The sequence below is a fragment of the Coffea arabica genome, chromosome 1e (assembly GCF_036785885.1).
Source record: "Coffea arabica cultivar ET-39 chromosome 1e, Coffea Arabica ET-39 HiFi, whole genome shotgun sequence".
NCBI classification, from domain to species: Eukaryota; Viridiplantae; Streptophyta; class Magnoliopsida; order Gentianales; family Rubiaceae; genus Coffea; species Coffea arabica.
The window spans coordinates 51,608,998-51,618,863 of NC_092311.1; the positions used below are offsets into that span (position 1 = coordinate 51,608,998).

At 39.0% G+C, this 9,866-nt stretch overlaps 3 protein-coding genes across 8 annotated transcripts; 1 reads left to right on the forward strand and 2 right to left on the reverse strand.

Moving 5' to 3' along the window:
* Positions 1-301: 301 nt before the first annotated feature.
* On the forward strand, positions 302-2,380 carry LOC140004210 (uncharacterized). Of its 3 annotated transcripts, none has more exons than XM_072062378.1 (4): positions 302-900; positions 1,339-1,464; positions 1,566-1,682; positions 1,864-2,380. In XM_072062378.1, the coding sequence occupies exons 1-4, from the start codon at positions 597-599 to the stop codon at positions 2,001-2,003; spliced, it is 687 nt and encodes a 228-aa protein (XP_071918479.1). In that variant the 5' UTR covers positions 302-596; the 3' UTR covers positions 2,004-2,380. The 3 variants fall into 3 exon arrangements, with proteins under 3 accessions (XP_071918479.1, XP_071918487.1, XP_071918481.1); XM_072062386.1 differs by having other exon boundaries at positions 1,928-2,380; XM_072062380.1 differs by having other exon boundaries at positions 1,785-1,944.
* A 355-nt stretch (positions 2,381-2,735) lies between these two features.
* Positions 2,736-6,770, reverse strand: LOC140013208 (uncharacterized). Of its 4 annotated transcripts, none has more exons than XM_072062365.1 (6): positions 6,319-6,500; positions 5,393-5,545; positions 4,286-5,282; positions 3,942-4,091; positions 3,668-3,848; positions 2,736-3,091 (listed from the first exon to the last, which is right to left on the reverse strand). In XM_072062365.1, exons 1-6 carry the CDS (start codon positions 6,360-6,362, stop codon positions 2,910-2,912), a joined length of 1,707 nt encoding a protein of 568 aa, XP_071918466.1. In that variant the 5' UTR covers positions 6,363-6,500; the 3' UTR covers positions 2,736-2,909. The 4 variants fall into 4 exon arrangements, with proteins under 4 accessions (XP_071918466.1, XP_071918470.1, XP_071918454.1 ...); XM_072062369.1 differs by having other exon boundaries at positions 5,393-5,558; positions 6,319-6,458; XM_072062353.1 differs by having other exon boundaries at positions 4,286-5,545; positions 6,319-6,770.
* Positions 6,771-7,308: 538 nt separating this feature from the next.
* On the reverse strand, positions 7,309-9,548 carry LOC113713743 (xyloglucan endotransglucosylase/hydrolase protein 2). The gene is made up of 4 exons (XM_027237533.2): positions 8,886-9,548; positions 8,438-8,538; positions 8,115-8,311; positions 7,309-7,886 (listed from the first exon to the last, which is right to left on the reverse strand). The coding sequence occupies exons 1-4, from the start codon at positions 9,130-9,132 to the stop codon at positions 7,481-7,483; spliced, it is 951 nt and encodes a 316-aa protein (XP_027093334.2). The 5' UTR covers positions 9,133-9,548; the 3' UTR covers positions 7,309-7,480.
* Between the last annotated feature and the right edge of the window lie 318 nt (positions 9,549-9,866).

Genomic DNA, 9,866 nt, shown 5'->3' on the forward strand with positions numbered 1-9,866 from the left:
TAAAGAAAAAATTAGTGTACATGAAATAAATTACTCAACATACATTTGGTACAAAAAAAAAAAAGAAAAAAATAGCATGAAGCGACTTTGTGGATGCCGTGTCCGTAGTCCGCCGAATACGGTCTGGTAGAGGTTGTCTATTAATGCTTAATTAATGAGGCCAGGCCAGAGAGAGTCCATTCCTTTGCTGTCCAAAGAAGTTTGCATTAAAGGAGCCGAACCTTAGATGGGCCAAGATAAACCCGGGAAACCACCCAGCCCATGATAATCATGCAGTAGCAGACATCATAAATCCCCAGAGACACTTCCAGAAGGAAATGGAAGTCGGAAATAGAAATACTGGAAAGTAGTAGTAGTAGTAGCCTATCTAATGCTGTTAGAAAGGAAACACCCTGCAACAATTCAGCGATCATCGACGTCTGCTGCTGATGCTAGCAGCCAAATCCCAACTCGTGCAGAAGAAAGGCACCACCGGTACGAGAACAAGTGATTTAAATCTTGACTGGTATCCACATGGTCACTAGAGAAGCATAGGAGCAGTACAATATCTCGTTCAAGAAAGGAGGAGGAGAAGAAGAAGAAGAAGGGGAAATAACATGGGAGGTGGAGAGGGGAAGAGAAACATAAAGATATTCTGCCCTTCAGTATCCAAGATTATTGAATTGGTAGCGTGGGATGAGCAAAGACTGGACCTTGGTTCCATTGCTAGAGCCTTTGGCCTGGAACCCAATACTCTAAAGCTGAATGGCCACTTCATAAGCAGGGGCGTCGACCTTATTGCGTGCTCTGTCACCTGGAAATCTCTTCTTTCTTTCTTTTCCTCTAGGGGTTTGTCCACCGGCACCACCGACTCCGATGCCCTCATTGTTGATGGAAAGCTCTCCAAACTCGGCTCCAAGAGTAAGTTCTTGATTGCTGTCACTCTTCTTTACGCTCGCCCCTCCCCACCTCCTTTTAACTACAGTACTATTAGTGGGCTGTGATAGAAAACTTTTTTATTTTGCTTGCATATGAGACGAAGGTAAGAATAGATAGCGTCTAAAGAATAGGTTTTAGAAGTACCTGTACTCTCCATTTTTTCTACCTCGATGCTATGGAAATTGATTTCTCTTGTGCAAGAATTGCACTTGTTATTGAATCACGCCACTACAGAATGCTGTAATGTGAATTGCAAATGGTTACCTATAGGCTATAGTGATCAAGCAGCAGTTAGCAATTGCCAGTTTACAGAGAGTTGTTTGCAACATATTGGTGCACTCTATTTTGTGTTATGTGGTCAGGTCTCTGTTTCTCCCCCATTTAATCTATCTACTTTCCAAATTGGGAAAAAATGTCCAGGAAAGCATGACCTGTCAGATCTTGGAAATGGGACAAAGCCGAATGGAGTTGGTGGTCATTGCAAAGATCTGCAGCTCGGGAACATTGATTTGTTCAGCAGCAAAAGATCTAAAGATGGCACTGCAGGTAATTTTGGTATATTATGGCACTTCCTTAAAAGATTCCAATTTCAAGTGCCTGGTCCTCTGAAGCATTCCTTATTAGTAACCTTTTGACTGTTTCTTCAGGATTTCTTAACAGGATAGATAAATTGACTGGATTTAACTGCTTGAGCCTGAAGAGAAAATTATCATCAAGGGATACTAGTCCATTGAAGAGGACAAGAGTGAATGAGACCAAGTCAGGTATTCAGCATTATTTGCCATTCAAATACTGAAACAATGTCTGTTTAATCAAAATGAATATGATCTGTTTTTTTACGTGCTTCTTGAATTTAAATGGTGTAGATCTTGAGTCTATCAGCTCAAAGAATTCGAGTAACTTCAAATGAAGTTTCATAATGAAAATTAGTGGCCCTTTCTTCAGGTCTTCAAGAAAGAAATGATGGCCGATCTCAAAGTGTTCTGAATGGTCGTCAATTTTCTTGCAGTATTGCGGGTAATAGAATGAAGAGACTGAGAGAAGACAATCTGGTTCTTGCTGCACCTCACAAGAGGTTAAGATGATGATTAAGCTGAAATTGCTAACCCAGTTTCCCAGGATACGCTTGATGCTTACCGATGTTGTTTCTTGCTTCATGGCTGGACGCATCTTTATAGATCGTAAAACAGCAGTGCTTCTACAAGGTTCAGACATCACCGTGATGGAATAAAGCAACAGCGGTAGCTGGATTCCCGAGACAAAATGATTTTCATGAACCTTCATTGTTGATATCCGACCAAGCTGGAGTTGAATGTCAAATGTCAATTGGATCCTCAGTTTCCCTTGTGATACTCATTTCTGTGTAGTTACTGTATGTAAGATATTGTATAGTGAAGCATCGCATGTATAATTGATTGACATGATCACAATCGGTTTAAAATTCTTGAGTTTGATGTATTAATTTTCTTTTGATAAAAATTAAAACTGTAGGGGGCGGATTGAACCAAATTGAAGTTTAGATGGACTGATGTGAAAAGGAAATTACTTGTCACGGTGCTTTCTAATTAATCCTTTAAAATACTCTCTGTTTGTTTCAATGCCTAAATTAAAGGGCAAAAGTGAAACTGAAGCATAATGCGCAGATCAATTGTATCAAGGACCTTGACAGCTTCGTAAGAACATCCAACAACAATAATATAATTCCCATTCTTTCTGGCCGAAGTGGCACCAATGGTTCATGAGAACTCCGCTGAAAGTGGATAGGCATAAAATTAAATGCAGTACGAAGCAGATAACTAAGGAAAGGGTACGAGAGAGATTCGCAAGTTTGGCTATTGAAATTTCCAACTGATGACAATTTTACAGCCATAGAGAACAGGATTAGTTGGTAAGTAACACAAAATTGACAAAAAACTCCTAAGCGATAATCTCATCTGTGTAATCTCTAAATACACATTGTATACAAGAAGCCTCATGGCTTGAACTTGTGGTCAACCCGAATAATATTGCCAAGCAACAGCAAGACCAGCAACTAGCAGCACTTTCAAAATGAGCTTACGGTTAAAAAAGGATGCAGAAGATGAGGATTGTTCGGGTGGTTCCCACGGTTTTCCCCTCAATTTCGCAGACAACCTTGCTAGAAGCGAGCTTAGTTTACCTGTTTCCTTGGTGGCTGCAGAAAGGGTTGCACAAGGTAAGCGATTTCAGCAGGGACAAATGCAGATGAGTATGAATCAAAAGAAGAACAATTCATTATGAAGAAAAATGCCCAATCCTTATCTGCAGCTAGAAGTATAAGATTGAAATCATGTGGCAACAAAACCACGCATTGTGACATTAGTACCACTAAATCTTTCTGAGAGAGTTCCATCTTTGTAAAGTTTACATAGTCTGACATTTCTTAGATTTGGTTAAACACCTTCTTGGTCTCTCTATATATCTTTTAATTCAGCTTCACCTCTGGAATTAAAAGCCATGTGATATTGAATTCAATCTTTCGTGCTAAACAGAACACACGTGTCAAACCAAGACACTTTCAATAGATCAGGTCAAAAAAATATTTATCTATAGGTTTCCAGACTCAGTCTGTAGTAACATGAGCCTCACTTTTGTACTTGCAACTATATTTTCGGCAAATAACTACATAATTCCTGCACAAGAAATTAAATATTCCTAGTTTCTGTTTTTGAAGAAAATAATGTCACAGAAGCTTATTCTGCATTCCAAAATAGTTTAGAAGATGTGTTACCTTTGGTTTTCAAAAGCCTTCCTTCTTCACCCACACGCCTTCTCAATGCATTAAGCAGAGACCCAAAATACAAGGCAAAAACTGTGCACGTGATTGTGATAACATTGTAAGGCATGCTGAAATCGGGAGTTGTCAAAGGCACTAGCAATACTTCTGTATAGGAAACAACTCTGCTCTTTTCCTGCTTAGAGTGTTCAAATGGTCAGAAAAATAAATTAAAAAAGAAAACGCACAATGGCACCTAAGAATCAACATCGCATACTAACACCTATACCTGTAGCTTAGACAACAAAGGAATATTGTGCAAGTAATCATCATCTGCAAATTGTATGCTTGTCTCAAAGTCACCAAAGACCACTACAGCTGAAGGAATGTCAAATCCCTGATTAGCATCTGGAGGATACTCATCAATGTGCAGAAACCCCTGCAGGAATACATACAAAGCCAATGACGATACAAGGCTAATTAATATCCTCGTTAGTCTTTAAAATGATTTACCTAAATTGATACTTAAGTGGCTCTTTCCTACTTCTGTTTCAGACTCAATTCATGTGTACCCTAAATTATCCAAGATAATTTTGTTTAAAAAAAAAATCGCATTTAAATCATGAAGCATACCTTATCAAACTCTACAGTCAATGCTGCCGATCTGACTCCACAAGGTAATTTCAACGTCAGTTCCATTACACCAGGTGAGACCTTGTCTTCAGAAGGTACGACATGCATCCTCTCTACAGCATTTGCAACAGTTTGAAATCGTTCGTCTATGAATACTTTCAGCGTATGATAGTATACCTTCACATACCAAGGCACAACTTGGAAAATATCAACCCTCAACCAACATTCACTTGCACTACTATCAGCATTTTGCATGCATTCACTCGTTCTAGTAGACTTCAATGAAATCGCTATAGAACCCCTCTCATTACCACTTCCCATTAGGTATCTGCTGACACTTAGTGGTGCTTGTCGGCAGGACCAAACTAAGGGTAACTTCCATCTGAATTCCAAGTCAAAGGGTTTTAAATCGCTATAGTTCTCAACAGAAAATTGATGCAGGATAGACAAGCTTCCAGTATCAAATCTATCCACTTCCCTGATTTGTCTATCTGGCGGAATTGATATCGCAAAACCTCGATCACCCACGAAGTTCTGAGAGATATCAACCTCATGGTGAGACCCTTTATCGTCATTTCCTAGTTTTATAAGTTGAGATACCGAATTCTGCTCCAATTGAACATAAACATTGCTGGATTTAGAAAGAACACACCTTTCACCAACTTTCCGGCCAAACAGTGAACTCAGTGACCAACTTGGTTGCAGTGTTGATCCACTTGAAAAAATTGCACCAGTTCCTTTTATATTTGGCTGAAGAACAATGGTAAGAGTTTGGTCAAGTACTATTCCAGAGATTAATCCATTGGAATCAAATTCATTAGATGTCAAATGCAGCCGCTGAGAGTGATAATAACCTCTGTAGATGGAGGGTCGGTCCATCAATGTAGAAAGCCCAGCTTTGTCTCTACAAGGAAGCAACTTCAACCAAGGAGTGAGGTTCTCAGTGCAAACAGCCTCCCGAGGCAAAGTTCCGTACTTTAAGTAGCCACCAGATGACCTGAAACTCCACTCAGGAGTGGAATATGCAGTTGAGTGCTCAAGGAAATTGATTGAAGCACAAAAGAGACCTGAAAGTGCATGGGTTAAATTTTTCCAGGAAGCATCAACCTGATGTTGGGGCACATCAAAAACAGCCCAAAGTTCAACCCCAGGAGGCTTGGCGTTGCTGCTTGATATGGGGTCATATCCACCCCAGCGCTCATAATTCCAGCGACCTTGTGTAAATGACAATTCCATTTCCCGTAAATGAAATTTTTGGACCTGCACCAGTGAACTGCTGTTGTTTACATATTATGGACTGCATAAAATCCAAATTGTGCAACATTCTCCATGACCAAGACAAAGAGTGCGAACTTTAGGTTTCAAAGGTAAAAGGCTACAGTAGAATTTAGTATGTCGCGTGACGGTACTAACAAGGATGGAATCACAGACGTGGAGCTAAAAACATGAGATGTCATATGAAGACATCCTAACAAGCATGCCACTACTAGCTGTCAAAACAGTCTGAGATTATAAAGGGCCGAAGTTTCATTCATTCTCATACGCACAAGTGGCCCTTCGACTGATCTATTTAATCACCCTATGCTTCACTATTCAAGAAGGAAACTTGAATCCGGAATTCACTTCTCGAGACATTTTGAAATACAGAAACCTTTGCAATCAGTTGCATACACAAAAGTGAAAGAGAGATAGTAGGAGAAACCACAACTTGTGCATTCCAATCCTTGATGACTAGTGCAAAACTTGAATCCTTGCTGTTTCCTTCGTAAACCTTTTAGCCCTTCCAACTTAAATTTCCCTAACTAGCTATTCCAAGATTAATCTATTAAGCAGATTTTGGATTCAAATAAATGAGTCCATTGCATCATAAATCTAAATCCAACATGTTGTCCAATTGCAACAAGAAGACATGCATACTTCTTAAAGCTCGTATAATCCCGAAAGCCTTAGTTGCAAAATAAGGGGAAAAAAACCCAATACTCAAGAAAGAGACATAAAATCAACAAAACCCAGAAAGACGAGAAAAAATTCACCAGTTGATAAATGGATTTGGGGAAGAGATGGTGGTGGCGGCCATATGAGTTAGTAGGAGGCACCGTGCTTTGAAAGTGAAAATGGGCTAGCACCTTCCGGTCAGGTAATGGCCTCAAAAGCAATGCTTCCGAGAAATCTTCATTTTTTCCTACATCCGCTCTTGCTAAAGAAGTTTCATAGGCAAAGAATAGTAAAACAAACAGAAATATCGATCTTACACCCGTCATCTATTATCAGGTGGGCTTTTGCTAATTGCTATCACCACTTTCTGGCAGTGGCATCGGAGTGAGGAAGAGACAGAGGTTTCAGCCACGGACACTTTGACTCACTGTGCCATCTTCCCCAAGCCAATTAAAGCTTGCTTAGAAAATGGAGAAGCAAACAGGGTGTAGATCAAGTTCCGAAAAAGGGAAGAAAAATTTCCTCAAAAAAAAAAAGGGGGAAGGAAAAGGAAGGTTGTTGTTTTGATGTGGGGGGGTTGTGTGTCTTGGGCTGGATCCGTTCACTTTTGGGCTTGATCTAATTATTAAGCGTTGTCGGCGGAGATTTTCTTTCGTTAGGTTTGATTCGGTTTTAACTTGTCTAAAGGGAATTGTTGGGCAGTGAAAAGCCCAGTGGGGAAGTGGACCGAAATTTATGACCATTCGGACACATTTTGACTTTTCAAGTGGAATTAATTATTCCTGAAAAGTATTTTCCTATTTAATTTGTGGTCAATTGAACCTTTTGGATTTCTTTTCATTTTATTACACTTCGCTGTACCTCAAGCAAAGGACTGATAATACCAACAGTTTGCGTAAGTATTCAAGACAACAACCCTCAAAGGCAACTTCACAACATAGAGGCTAAGTTGGATGGTTTTTTACTGGTTTTTGAGAAAATCAACCAAAGAAACTTTGGCTGAAGATATTTTCACTTGAACTGTGCTAGGAAAAATTTAGCCCAAACGACCAAGGTCTAAAATCATAATTTCCACAAACTCTAACTGGTGAGACGTAGCATCATAATCCTTCTATATATAACCAGAATGGTTGTAACAAATCAAATCCGTCCCAATAATTAATTCCCAGAAATACTACTAATGGGGACAACTAATTAATCAATCATACTATAGTATAATTAATTTCTTTTTGAAGTTCCTCTTGCTAACTTGATTGAAGATCACTCATAAGTGTTGCTACTACACTCGCGCGGAGGAACAGGATATCTATTCCTGTCGCTGCAATAATCATAGTTCATATACTTATTTCTCACTGCTTCCATTGCTTTCATCTGATTGGAATCCAACTTCCAAAATTTCCTTTGGTTCCACCAATAATTAGGGGACTGACAGCGCTGAATATCCATATTCTGATTATCAGTTAATGGGCAGCCATCAACGTTGAAGCCTTGGTAGGATGCTATGAATGGTGCTTGAGACCAATCAGTCTTTGTTTTGCCCCCATCTGTCGCCCAACCATCTCCATCCCACAAGCTTGCCAGTATTTGCATAGGCTGTGACGGGTAGCCTACACCCGAGGCTGTGTTGTTCTTGTATATGCGGATAGGAATGTTGTCAACATAAAACCTGAGAAACCAATAAATCATAATCAATATGCAATCAGGGTTCTTGAATCTTGACCCTTTTTTTTTTTTTTTAATTTAAGTCACAGAAAAAAGTTGCATTCTAGTTCAGATAATTTCTCGCTTAGAAATATGCTGGCATGCATTGAAGAATATATATATATATATACAACACAGGTAGTATACTATATATATACATGCATAGGAGTCAAAGCGGGGTAGGGTTTCTTACACTATATGATACGGGTTCCAGAGTATTTGATAGGAATGAAAATCTGCCGTTGGATCGAACCACAGAAGTGTCCTCTCTTCTCTACCTCCAACCCCGTGTGCAAATACGTTTGTCTGTAATGCATAAGGTTTCCCTTCCTTGTTGCCCAGAAACTCAAAATCCACCTCGTCGTGAGCATATTGGCTATTCGAACTCAACTGTATCACACGAGTAAAAGAACAGAGAAATCAAAAAGTATAAAGAGAAAACAATCACTCTTTTTGTACAACTCTTCTAAATTTTCAAGAAGATTGTGAACTGATCATGATGCATTCAGCCCTTACGTAGAAAGTTGTAACTACTCCTGCAGAATCCTTGTTTGGGACCTTTATCCTCATGTCAAAGAAGCCTGATCCGTAGTTCACCTTGGAGCCAAAGCCAGCCCCTATTATATATACATCGATCAAACAGCCAAATTAATGTTATAAGTACCAAACCACATCAAACCTTAACCCAACTATATTATAATAATAACAATAATAATAATAAACACTCACACAACTTCTCGTTGTTCCTGATATATAAATACATACGTACATATAGATCCAAAAAAAAAAAACACACACACACACACACGCAGAGAGTTGTGGTTCGAAGATATTACATATATCCAACAAAAACTTGATATAATAATAAAGGGCGCCACCCCTACCCATCCACCGCACTTTTTCATGCATGGAAAATTTTCATAATAAATCACAGAAAACAGATGGTGATTAAGAGAAAGTTTACCAGAGTGCACGTCCATTGAAAGCTGAAGTTGTGTTCCTTGATTGAAGAAGGCGACATGGTCGTTCCCATAAGTAATTCTGTAGTTGTCATCAAACGGCACGTCTTTGGCTGTAGAAGGCAGAAGTAGTACTCCACAGAGTAGGAGCACGACAACGAGATCCATCATCAGTTGCTGATGAGAATACATGACTTGTATGTATCTAAGTTGAAGCTTGTAACTGTGCTGCTGCAGATTCTTGATGAGCATATATATATATACACATATAGCTAGGGTTTCACGTAGTTATATAAGATTATTAGGGAGGTTGGGATGTTAAACAAGAAAGCAATTTTTACTACATAGTATCAAATAAAGAAGTTTATGTGCAGATTTGGAAATTTTATTTCAGTCGAGTTCTTTTAGGTAGTTGACTAATTCAAATTCTAAACTTTCCTACGGCAGATTCTTGTCATTAACTTTTTTATTTCATGTTTGTCTTGCTTTTCTTTTTTGGAAGCAATTCTTTCCTATTCCAAAACTCTTGTTGCTTAAATTCGAAGAAATTGTGTTACATTTCTAATCTTTAATTAGAGAAAGAAATATTAAAAAAAAATCCAATATAGATTTGAATGTTTGATTGATTTGTGGTGAGCTTGTTGATTTCCTCCCCATTAATTTGTTATAGTTGTGTAAAAAATTCTCTTCAACTCTAATATTCCACTAATACTATCAGAGCTGATCAGAAGGCTATTACCAATACGTAAGAAAAGGAGACGCACCAGGTTTATTGGCGGGCAAGAGCAGTGTGAGCGATGATCATCTTGTATCTATCCCACACGCTAGTGGCTTCTCCATCCTGTCGTCCTCACCCATAACGGCCAGGCCCCCGTCATGCTTCGCAGTTTGCTCCTCTGGGCATTTACTTCAGAAATAATTCTTGGTGTTTTCGCAGGCTTTTTAGCAAATATAATGATCCTTGATAGACAGAAGTCACAAAAAGT